This window comes from Lithobates pipiens, unplaced genomic scaffold, assembly GCF_037356315.1.
Source record: "Lithobates pipiens isolate NorthernLeopardFrog02 unplaced genomic scaffold, aLitPip1_a1.2 Scaffold_8, whole genome shotgun sequence".
NCBI classification, from domain to species: Eukaryota; Metazoa; Chordata; class Amphibia; order Anura; family Ranidae; genus Lithobates; species Lithobates pipiens.
The window spans coordinates 448,019,598-448,031,849 of NW_027507903.1; the positions used below are offsets into that span (position 1 = coordinate 448,019,598).

The following is a 12,252-nucleotide window of genomic DNA, read 5'->3' on the forward strand; positions in this document are numbered from 1 at the left end:
TGCCTTTAAAGTCCACCAATAAGGGATTTTGTTCTTTTTCCTGTGACACAGAAGAGCCATTCCCAAACACCCCCTTCCTAACACCTTGCTATCTCTCATATGTAAGAAAATGTCACTATTGAGAGGTTTCTCACAGTTGCCAATCATATTCAAATCTGCCCTGGATTTTTAAAGGTTACTGGTGATGCAGGAAGCAGAGAGAGGATGTTTCACAGGAAGTACAATACCAGTAATCCTGAGTGGTGCTCTCTGGATTCTTGCTGCAGTGAACCACACAAAATCCAGATTAAAGCAAACCCCATTACCTTTCAGCATGGTAGAATGACATGAAACACAGACAACAGCAAAAATTGGACGCATTTCAAAAGTTTCCCACTCCGGGGCCTCATGCGCACGGATGTGGAGAGGCTGAAAAGTTGTCTAGCTTTAGACCCCTTTCACAATGAGCCGCCCCGGGCGTCAGTGGTAAAGTGGCACTATTTTTATTGGCGCTTTAACGTCGTTTTAGTGGCGCTATTCGGCCGCTAGAGGGGTGGTTTTAACCCCCCGCTATCGGCCGAAAAGGGGATAAATCCGTCCACAAAACGCTGCTGCAGTGGCGCTTTGCCAGTGGTATGGTGGCGCTGCCTTATTGTTTTCAATGGGCCGGAGCAGTGTATTCACCGCTGTAAAGAAGCTGCTGGCAGGACTTATTGTGTCGCCCTACAAGCGCAGTGCCCCAGTGTGAAAGCACTCGAGCTTTCACACTGGGTTTGCAGCTGAGGCTTTTTTCAGGCGCTATGCAGGTGCTATTTTTAGAGCTGTAGAGCCTGAAAAACGCCTTCAGTGTTAAAGGGGTGTAAAACTCCCAGTGTTTTCCTGAACTGGAAAGCACAGTAGGCATTTGAATGGCCTTATGTGGTATGCCATACTTATTTGCATCAACATTTACCCATGTACATGGTGTATCTCTGACATACGTGCATGAGTGGTTAAATGCTGATGCACACAGGCAACAACACTGGCATGAGTATTGCTGCATACAACAATTCATCTCTATTGCCCGCTGTTTATGGTACCTGCAGCTCCCGAGGCTCAGGAAAATGCAGGGAATTTTACACTGGGCATATTTTCAGCCTCTCACTGCGTGTGTGCATAGGGCCATTTAATACAAAATGAGGTTTATTATTTCCTAAGACTCAAGAGTGCAAAATCTGGTGCAGCTCTGCATTTAAACCAATAAGCTTCCAGGTTTTATAGTCAACGCTTAACCACTTTAAGACCGGGCCTATTTTCAGACTTGTTGTTTAGAAGTTAAAATAATTTTTTATTTTTTTGCTAGAAAATTACTTAAAACCCCTAAACATTATATATATTTTTTCTAACACTCTAGAGAATAAAATGGCGGTTGTTGCAATACTTTCTGTCACACTGTATTTGCGCAGCGGTCTTAGAAGTAAACTTTTTTGGGAAAAAATACACTTTTGTGAATAAAAAATAAGACAACAGTAAAGTTAGCTCAATTTTTATATTGTGAAAGATAATGTTACGCCAAGTAAACAGATATCCAACATGTCACGCTTCAAAATTGCGCCTGCTCGTGGAATGGCGACAAACATTTATCCTTAAAAATCTTCATATGCGACATTTAAAAAAAAATCTAAAATTCTACAGGTTGCTCATGTTTTGAGTTACAAAGGTCTAGGACAAAAAGTATTGCTCTCGCTCTAATGATCATGGTGATACCTCATGGGTGCTGTGAACATTGTTTTCATATGTGGACGCGTTAAAATGTTTACATTTTTTTTTCTGATTTATTTTACTTTTTATTTTTACACTGTTCTTTAAAAAAAAAATGGTGTCACTTTCATTCATGACAGGACCTCTTAAATGTGAGATCTGGGGCCAAAAATACAATAAAAAAATAAAAAAAGTCGTTTGAAAAAATAAAACAAATGTCCCGTTTTGACGTCGCTTCCGCCCTGCAATTATATGGAGCCGAATGGGGGCCATCTTCCCTTCACTCAGCTCCATACCTAACATGGAAGAGGACGCGATCGCCTCCGCCACTGCCGGCGGCTTTGGTAAGCGGCAGTGGGCACCGGAGAGTGGTGAGGGGGGCCCTCTCCTGCCACCGATAAAAGTGATCTGGCGAATCCGCCGCAGAGACCACTTTTATCTGAAAGCGGACTGCCCGCTGAAGAAATGGATAGCGGGGTTATGGCAGCTAGCTGCTGCCATAACAATGATATTCCACTTCAAAGTACCGCCGTATAATGACAGGGGGTGGTCCGTAAGTGGTTAATTAAAGAAGCTGAAGTTAGAAGCTGATTGGCTACCATGTAAAGCTGCACAAGATTCTGAGTGCTCCAGTTTTAGTAAATCCCTCCAAATGTTTTTGGCTGAAGTTGCCCTTTATCTTACACTGCTGACATGTCACTGCAAGTACAATTATGAAAAGTTTTACCTTTACATCCATGCTGCTGGTGTTGGGGGGTGTCACAAGAGCAGTAATGTCCACAGGGAACAGCTTCAAGTATTGAGACACCTCATCCAGTAGATCGGCCAGAGAAGAAGGCACAGGGCGACCAAAATCTTTCAGCATCTAACAGAACATAAAATTTGCAGTTAGCATACGCTTTTTAAAATCACAATCATTTTTTAACCACTTGCACGCTGGGCAGGCCAATTTTCAGCTTTCAGTGCTGTCTCACTTTGAATGACAACTGTGTGGTCATACAGCACTGTACACATATTATTATTTTTTTCATTTTTTGACACAAATACAGTGCCTTGAAAAGTATTCACACCCCTTGAAATTTTCCACATTTTGTCATGTTACAACCAAAAATGTAAATGTATTTATTTTATTGGGATTTTATGCGCTAGAGAGCAACACAAATTGTGAAATGGAAGGAAAATGATAAATGGTTTTCAAACTTTTTTACAAATAAATATGTGAAAAGTGTGGCATGCATTTGTATTCAGCCCCCCTGAGTCAATACTTTGTAGAACTCCCTTTCGCTGAAATTAGGCACATCTAGAGAATATCATTTTTACCCATTCTTCTTTGCAAAATAGCTCAAGCTCTGTCAGATTGGACGGACAGTGTTTGTGAAAAGCAATTTTCAAGTCTTGCCACAGATTCTCAATTAGATTTTGGGTCTGGACTTTGACTGGGCCATTCTAACACATGAATATGCTTTGATATAAACCAGGGGTTATTAACTCATCTCCTCAAGACCCACTAACAGACCAGATTTTAAGCATTACCTTGGGGAGGTGCAGACTAGAATACTGCAATCACTGGGCAGCAAATGATATCACCTGTCATGTATTTCAGTTATCTTGCAAACCTGGCCTGTTAGTGGGTCCTGAGTAGGGATGAGCTTCGTGTTCGAGTCGAACATACGTTCGACTCGAACATCGGCTGTTCGCCCGTTCGGCAAATTCCGAACGTTATGGGCCGTTCGCACCAAATTCGTGTGGCGCTCACGGCCCACAATGCACTGCGTCATCGCAGTGCATTGCTGGCTCATGATTGGCCAAGCATGCACTGTGACCCCGCATGCTTGGCCAATCACAGCGCCAGCAGCGAGGAGAGCCATGATTGGCCACAGGCAGGATGCCTGTGGCCAATCATAGCTCAGGCTGTGTAGTACACGCCCCACACTATATAAGGCCGCCAGCGCGGCGGCCTAGTGTAGTGCGTTGGCGTCTGAAGCAGTTAGTGGGTGTTCTGTGTACCTTCAACACAGTACACACCGATCGTTTTCGGCCGATTTTCGATCTTGCTGTTGTGTAGTGGTTGTTGACTGTGTGCCCTGACCGCAGTATACACCGCTATATTCACCTCACCTATATAGCTAGTGATCTATCTTTTATAATAGAGCTTGCAGTCAGTAGTGTTAGAAGCTTGTGCGTGCTGTCTGCGTGCTCTGTACCCAGTACACACCGCTATATCCACCTACATAGCTCTTCTCTATTTGAGCCCACTTGCCATCTGCAGGAGTTATTGGAAGTTGTGTGTGCCTCCTGCACAGCACAGTATACATCTGTATATACCCCTTTATCTCTGGTGTTCTATAAAAAAGGCATCTGCAGGAGTTAGTGGGTTTTTTGTGCCTCCAGCACAATATACACCTGTATCTACCCTTTATTGCTGTTCTCTAATAGAGCCATCTGCAGAGCTTAGTGGGTGTTGTGTGACTCAATTACAGTATACCCCTTTATCTCTGGTGTTCTATAATAAAGGCATCTGCAGGAGTTAGTGGGTGTTGTGTGACTTCAGCACAATATACACCTGTATCTACCGTTTATTGCTGTTCTCTAATAGAGCCATCTGCAGGGCTTAGTGGGTGTTGTGTGACTCCATTACACTGCTGTTTTACCCAACTCCCTTCAGGCCATTACCATGTCTGGAAGGCCAGCAAGGAGAGGCAGACAGGCGCGAGCCGATAAAAGAGGGCAAGCAGGCTCTGTGTCTAGAGACAACAGTGCTGGTCGTGGACGCGGTGCATTGTCATCAGCACGTGGCCATGGGACACGCTTGTCCTTCTTTTCGGCAGCTGGACATGTTGAACCGCAACATGCCAACGACTTGGTAGAGTGGATGACCAAGCCCTCTTCATCCTCCTCATCCTCTCTCACCCAGTCTCAGGGTACTAGCAAAGCAGCTGCCAACGCATCGTCTTCCCTCCTCTCAATGTCATCATCAGTGACTCCTTCCCCAGACCCACCACGTCCTCCTGAGGAGTCTCCTGAACTCTTTGAGCACAGTGTTGGGTACATGCTCCAGGAGGATGCCCAGTGTTTTGTGGGCTCTGATGATGACACTCAGCTAGAGGAAGGCAGTAGCGTGAGCGCAGAGAGAGGGGATGCTCAAGAAGGACAGCAATCTGGCAGTCATGTTCCACAAGCTGCAGCATACTGCCAGGTTTGCTACAGCGATGAAGAGGGAGGGGATGATGAGGGCACTGACTCCACGTGGGTGCCTGGAAGGAGAGAGGAGGAGGAGGAGGAGGAGTCACATGTCCAACGAGGCAGGATGCCCTCCGGGGGCCAGCTTAGGGGCAGCACACCGACTGAATCACACCGCAGAGCTCCGCCTGTGCAGGGCACTGCCTCTGCGCGTTATTCTAAAAGTTCTTTGGTGTGGGCCTTTTTTGAGACTAGTGCATCAGATCGCACCGCTGCTATTTGCAACATATGTCTCAAGCGTATCTCGCGTGGCCAAAACATCAGCCGCTTGGGCACCACATGCTTGACCAGACATATGTTGACCTGCCATGCAGCTCGTTGGCAAGCGTACCTCAAAGACCCACACCAAAGAACAAAGCGGACCTCTCCTTGCTCCTCATCAGCTGGCATCTCCAACCCCGCTAGACCTTCAGTCCTCCCTGAAACCTGCTCTGAGAGGAATGAAGGTGTAGAATTAGGTGTGTCACAGCCAAGTGCTTCCGGGAACTCTGCTAGCGGTACACCCACGTCCGATTATAGCAGGCAAATGTCCCTGCCCCAGCTGCTGGACCGGCGAAAGAAGTTCACTCCCAGCCATCCACATGCCCAGCGGTTGAATGCTAGCTTGGCTAAATTGCTAGCACTTCAACTGCTGCCTTTTCAGTTGGTAGACTCGGCCCCCTTCGGTGAGTTTGTACAATGTGCGGTTCCTCAGTGGCAGGTCCCCAAACGCCACTTTTTATCACGGAAGGCCATTCTGGCTCTCTACCAGCATGTGGAAGGCAATGTCATTGCCTCGCTGGACAGGGCGGTCAGCGGTAAGGTGCATATTACCGCTGACTCATGGTCCAGCAGGCATGGACAGGGACGTTACCTGTCTTTCACGGCCCATTGGGTCACTCTTCTGGCAGCTGGGAAGGATGCAGGACAAGGTGCAGTAGTGTTGGAGGTTGTTCCTCCACCACGCCTCCAAAATGCTACTATTGGTTGTGACACACCTCTCTCCTCCACCCCCTCCTCTTCTTCTTCCTCCATGGCCTCTTCCAGTGCTCTGTCCTCAGAACCAGCGGTGCTCCGTAGGCGTTCCAGGGACTACGCAAGTACGCAGGCAAAACTATGCCATGCCGTGCTTGCGCTGGTTTGTTTGGGGGACAGGAGCCACACTGGGGCGGATGTTTTGTCAGCTCTGCAGGGGCAGGCCGAGAGGTGGTTGACGCCACGCCAGCTTAAGCCAGGAATGGTGGTTTGTGACAATGGCACCAACCTCCTCTCCGCCCTCCGACAGGGACAACTGACCCATGTGCCCTGTCTAGCTCACGTCCTTAACCTGGTGGTGCAACGGTTCTTGGGCAGGTACCCCGGCTTACAGGATGTCCTGAAGCAGGCCAGGAAAGTCTGTGTGCATTTCTGCCGATCATTTAATGCCTGTGCTCGGCTGGCTGAGCTCCAAAAGGAGTTGAACCTGCCCAAGAACCGCCTTATATGTGACATGCCCACCAGGTGGAACTCAACGTTGGCCATGCTGCAGCGGCTGCACACGCAGCAGAGGGCCATCAATGAGTACCTGTGCGACTACGGCACCAGGGCAGGGTCAGGGGAGCTCGGTTTTTTCTCACCACGCCAGTGGGGCATGATCAGGGATGCATGCACTGTCCTGTCACCATTTGAGGAGGCCACAAGGATGGTGAGCAGTGACAGTGCATGCATCAGTGACACTGTACCTCTTGTCCACCTCTTGGAGCATACGCTGCGTGGAATAATGGACAGGGCACTTGAGGCAGAACAGAGGCAGGAAGAGGAGGACTTCCTTGCCTCTCAAGGCCCCCTTTATCCAGACAGCGTTCCTGCTGTGCCACCCATCACACAGGAAGAGGATGAGGAGGAGGAAGAGGAGGAGGAGGATGATTGTGTCAGCATGGAGGTGGAGGCTGGCACTCAGCATCAGCAGCAGCAGCAGCAGCAGCAGTCTTGTAGGGATGATTTACAGTCCCAAGAAACACGTGGACTTGAACGTGGCTGGGAGGAGGTAGCTGCGGATCATGTTGTCCTTAGTGACCCAGAGGACTCCGGACCGAATGCCTCAGCTAACCTACGCTGCATGGCCTCCCTGATCCTGCAAAGCCTGCGGAAGGATCCTCGTATTCTTCGGATCAAGGAGAGGGACCATTACTGGCTGGCCACTCTCCTTGATCCACGGTACAAGGGTAAGGTTGCCGACCTTATCTTGCCATCGCAGAGGGAGCAGTGGATGAGACATCTCCGGGAGGCCTTGCAGAAAGGTCTGTGCAATGCGTTCCCAGAGACTGGGAGGTTACAAACTCCTGGTCCTGGACAACGTGTTGCTGAGGCATCGGTCAGAAGGAGCGGTGGAGAACGTGGCCGTTTGACTGATGCTTTCAGACAATTTTTTAGTCCGCAGCCCCAAGGTATGATCGGTTCCAGCACCCATCGCCAGCGTCTGATTTACATGGTGCAGGAATACCTAGGGGCAAGGTCAGACTTGGACACCTTTCCCACCGAAAATCCTCTGGCTTACTGGGTCTTGAGGATGGATCACTGGCCAGAGCTTGCACAGTATGCAATTGATCTACTGGCCTGTCCTGCATCCAGCGTTCTTTCGGAACGCACCTTCAGTGCTGCTGGTGGCTTTGTTACCGATCACAGGGTGCGCCTGTCCACCGAATCAGTTGATCGACTGACCTTCATCAAGATGAATCAGTCTTGGATCACCCACAGCTACCAAGCACCTGAAGCTGATGTAACAGAATAATTTTTTTTGAAATATCACATCCCTTCAAGACTGCCTATGCTGATGCTGAGTGACTGTCCTGTTATGTTGATTGTCTATCCTCTTCCTCCTCCGCTGATATGTTGGAAGAACATTTCTGGTTCTGGGTGATGCCTAAGGCCCAATTTTTCTGCCCCTGTTTAACAGGGGCATTTAAGTAAAATTTTTGATGCAATGCTTTGCAGCAGGGCTAATTCCTGCAATAAAACAAGAGTATATGGCAGAGGTTGCAGTGTGGTGGCACCAGCACCAGTGCCTAAGGCCCAATTTTTCTGCCCCTGTTTAACAGGGGCGTTTAATTACAATTTTTGATGCAATGCTTTGCAGCAGGGCTAATTCCTGCAATAAAACAAGAGTATATGGCAGAGGTTGCAGTGTGGTGGCACCAGCACCAGTGCCTAAGGCCCAATTTTTCTGCCCCTGTTTAACATGGGCGTTTAATTACAATTTTCGATGCAATGCTTTGCAGCAGGGCTAATTCCTGCAATAAAACTAGAGTATATGGCAGAGGTTGCAGTGTGGTGGCACCAGCACCAGTGCCTAAGGCCCAATTTTTCTGCCCCTGTTTAACAGGGGCGTTTAAGTACAATTTTTGATGCAATGCTTTGCAGCAGGGCTAATTCCTGCAATAAAACTAGAGTATATGGGAGAGGTTGCAGTGTGGTAGCACCAGTGCCTAAGGCCCAATTTTTCTGCCCCTGTTTAACAGGGGCGTTTAATTACAATTTTTGATGCAATGCTTTGCAGCAGGGCTAATTCCTGCAATAAAACTAGAGTATATGGCAGAGGTTGCAGTGTGGTGGCACCAGCACCAGTGCCTAAGGCCCAATTTTTCTGCCCCTGTTTAACAGGGGCGTTTAAGTACAATTTTTGATGCAATGATGCAATGCTTTGCAGCAGGGCTAATTCCTGCAATAAAACTAGAGTATATGGGAGAGGTTGCAGTGTGGTGGCACCAGCACCAGTGCCTAAGGCCAAATTTTTCTGCCCCCTGTTTAACAGGGACATGTAATTACAATTCTTGATATAATATTTCACAGGAGGGCCCCTTCCTGTGCCCACCCAGAGTAATGGTGAGAACTTAGTGTTGTGGCACCAGCACCACAACCACCAAAGGTCAATTTTTCTACCACTGTTCAACAATGGCATGTAATTACAATTCTTGATATAATCGTTCACAGCAGGGCGCTCCAGCGCCCACCAAGAGTCACTTTGAGGGCTTACAATGTTGTGGCAAAACCAACACCTTGTTCCGCCATTTCTGCAGAGCATATAGGGCAGGCCCCTACTTTCAAACATCCAATTTACAAACATCTCCTACTTGCAAACGGAAGGAGACAACAGCAAGTGAGATGAAAAAAGATGGACGACAAAACAAATTATACAGGGGTGATAACCCTTCCCTATGTTTTCCAAAAAGCTTAAAAATAGTTTTTTTGACTGGAGCTACACTTTAAAAATGTACCAGTTGAAAATTACAAACAGATTCAACTTAACACAACAAACCTACACAGTCCCTGTCTTGTTTGCACCGCCTGTATACTGCTGTTCTGAGTATATAGGGCCTGGGGGCCAAACGCATTTCCTTTTTTTAATATGGATGCAGGGCTCCCCTTAATATGCGTACAAGACCCAAATAGGCTGGTAATGGGCAGGGAGGGCTACCCATGCCATTTTTCTCAATGATTTTCAACCATATTGCAGGAACCAGATATAACATTAAAACCGCAAGCAGTTTTAAATGGTGTTATTTCCGTTTAATGTCATTTTGTGCAGGGACTGTTCTAAACACGGGAAACACGTGGCACTTCACAGGCATACTACAGACACCCCCCAGGCACCATATTTAAAGGAATATTTCACTTTTTTTTTTCACTTTAATCGTCATTAAAATCAGTGCTCCCGCCAAAACGGCCGTTTTTAAAACTTTTTTTTGCATTGACCCATGTCCCCTGGGGCAGGAGCCAGGTCCCCAAACCCTTTTTAGGACAGTATCTTGCATTTTAGCCGTTAAAATTAGCACTTTTAATTTCGAACGTTCGAGTCCCATAGACTTCAATGGGGTTCTAAAGTTCGTACGAATTTGGGGTCCGTTCGAAAGTTCTGGTGCGAACCGAACCGGGGGGTGTTCGGCTCATCCCTAGTCCTGAGGACAGGAGTTGAGAACCACTGATCTAATCCATTCCATTGTAGGTCTGGCTGTATGTTTAGGGTCCTTGTCCTGCTGGAAAGTGAACCTCTGCCATAGTCTCAAGTCTTTTGCTGACTCTGTATTGTATTGTATTTGGCGCCATCCATCTTCCCATCAACTCTGACCAGCTTCCCAGCCCTGTTGAAGAAAAGAATCCCCATAACATGATGCTGCCACCACCATGTTTCACGGTGGGGATGGTGTGTTCAGGGTGATGCGCAGTGTTAATTTTCCGCCACACATAGCGTTTTGCCTTTAAGGCCAAAAGGTTCAATTTTGGTCTCATCTGACCAGAGTACCTTCTTCCACGTTTGCTGTGTCCCCCACATGGCTTCTCGCAAACTGCAAACTGGACTTCTTATGGCTTTCTTTCAACAATGGCTTTCTTCTTGCCACTCTTCCATAAAGGCCAGATTTGTGGAGTGCACGACTAATAGTTGTCCTGTCCTGTGGAAAGATTCTACCACCTGAGCTGTGGGTCTCTGCAGCTCCTTCAGAGTTACCATGGGCCTCTTGGCTGCTTCTTTGATTAATGCTCTCCTTGCCCGGCCTGTCAGTTTAGGTGGATGGCCATGTCTTGGTAGGTTTGCAGTTGTGCCATACTCTTTCCATTTTCAGATAATGGAATGAACATTGCTTTGCGAGATGTTCAAAGCTTGGGATATTTTTTAATAACTTAACCCTGCTTTAAACTTGTGCACAGCTTTATCCCTGACCTGTCTGGTGTGTTCCTTGGCCTTCATGATGCTGTTTGTTCACTAAGGTTCTCTAACAAACCTATGAGGGCTTCACAGAACAGCTGTATTTATACTGAGATTAAAAACAGGTGGACTCTATTTACTAATTAGGTGACTTCTGAAGGCAATTGGTTCCACTGGATTTTAGGGGTAGCAGAGTAAAGGGGGCTGAATACAAATGCACGCCTCACTTTTCAGATATTTATTTGTAAAAAATGTTGAAAACCATTTTAGCATTTTCTTTTTCCACTTCACAATTATGTGCCATTTTGTGTTGTTCTATCAGATAGAATACCAATAAAATACATTTAAGTTTTTAGTTATAACATGACAAAATATGGAAAATTTCAAGGGGTATGAATACATTTTAAGGCACACTAGAGCTTTTTTTTGGTGGTATTTAATCACCACTGGGTTTTTTATTTTTTCTAAACAAGCGAAAAAAGGAAAAAAGTCCAAACATTTAGAAAAAAAAATCAAATTTTCTTAGTTTGTTATTACAATTTTTAAAACAGGTAATTTTTCTCTTTTACTGATGTGCACTGATGAGGCTGCACTGAGGAGACACTGATGAGGCTGCACTGATATGCGGAATTGATGGGCACTAATAGGCGGCACTGATGGGCATGGATAGGCAGCACTATTGGGCGCTGAAAGGAGGTACTGATAGGTGGCACTGATAGGTGGCACTGATTAGCACAGTTTGGGCAACACTGATAATCAGGACACTGATGATTAGTGTAGATATCCCCTTTCATACTTGCTTGTTACCGGCTCTCCTTTAAAAAGGAATGCTGATAAACGGTAAGTGTGTTTACATCATAGTCAGCTGTGATTTGACACAGTTGATCATGTGGTAAAGGGCTGGTGTGATTGGCCCTTTACCCTGATCTGTAATCAGCAGTGTCCGAAGGACAGTGATCACAGAGAGCATGCCAGGCACACGCCGCAGGGGGGGGGGGGGTGCAGTTCTGGGAGGACTTCAATAGATGCCCTCCCAGAACTGGACAACTGCACTGTAGCCTTCATTTGGCTATAGCATGGTCGGCATATAATTAAACAGAATCAAGGCCAAACTGAAAAAAAGGATGCTTAAATCAGGGCTTGACAAATTTGCTTAGAATCTAGGAGCCAGCTAAGTTAGGAGCCAGGTTTTTTTTTTTTTTTTTTTTTTTTTTTTTTATGACCGACAAAAAAAGCTTTATTTTCAATATAAAAGCTATAACGAATGTGACTGCAGGTACACAAGACTGCCATATCCCCGCTAAGGGTCCGATCAGGTCCGCCTGAAAAAAAAAAACTGACAGGCGAACTTGATCAGACAGCTCGTGTGAAAGGGGCCTTTTTGACCCCATATCTCATATTTAAGAGGACCTGTCATGCTTTTTTCTATTGCAAGGGATTTTTACATTCCTTGTAATAGGAATAAAAGTGACACAATTTTTTTTTTTTTCAAAAGAACAGTGAAAAAAAAAAAAAAAAAAGTTAAAATAAATAAGAAAAAAATGCCCCGTCCCGCTAAGCTTGTGTGCAGAAGCGCTCGCATACGTGAGCAGCGCCCGCATACGTGAGCAGCGCCCGCATATGAAAAGGGTGTT

The 12,252-nt window shown here is 46.4% G+C and overlaps 1 protein-coding gene across 2 annotated transcripts in view; it reads right to left on the bottom strand.

The window, feature by feature from the left end:
* The window catches only part of LOC143960078 (LON peptidase N-terminal domain and RING finger protein 1-like), a 165,323-nt gene that overhangs the window by 100,049 nt on the left and 53,022 nt on the right, over positions 1-12,252 (bottom strand). For both annotated transcript variants that reach the window (XM_077468356.1, XM_077468357.1), the window contains exon 4: positions 2,447-2,584. In XM_077468356.1, the coding sequence (XP_077324482.1) occupies positions 2,447-2,584 (138 nt within the window). The remainder of the gene's footprint in view (positions 1-2,446; positions 2,585-12,252) is intronic.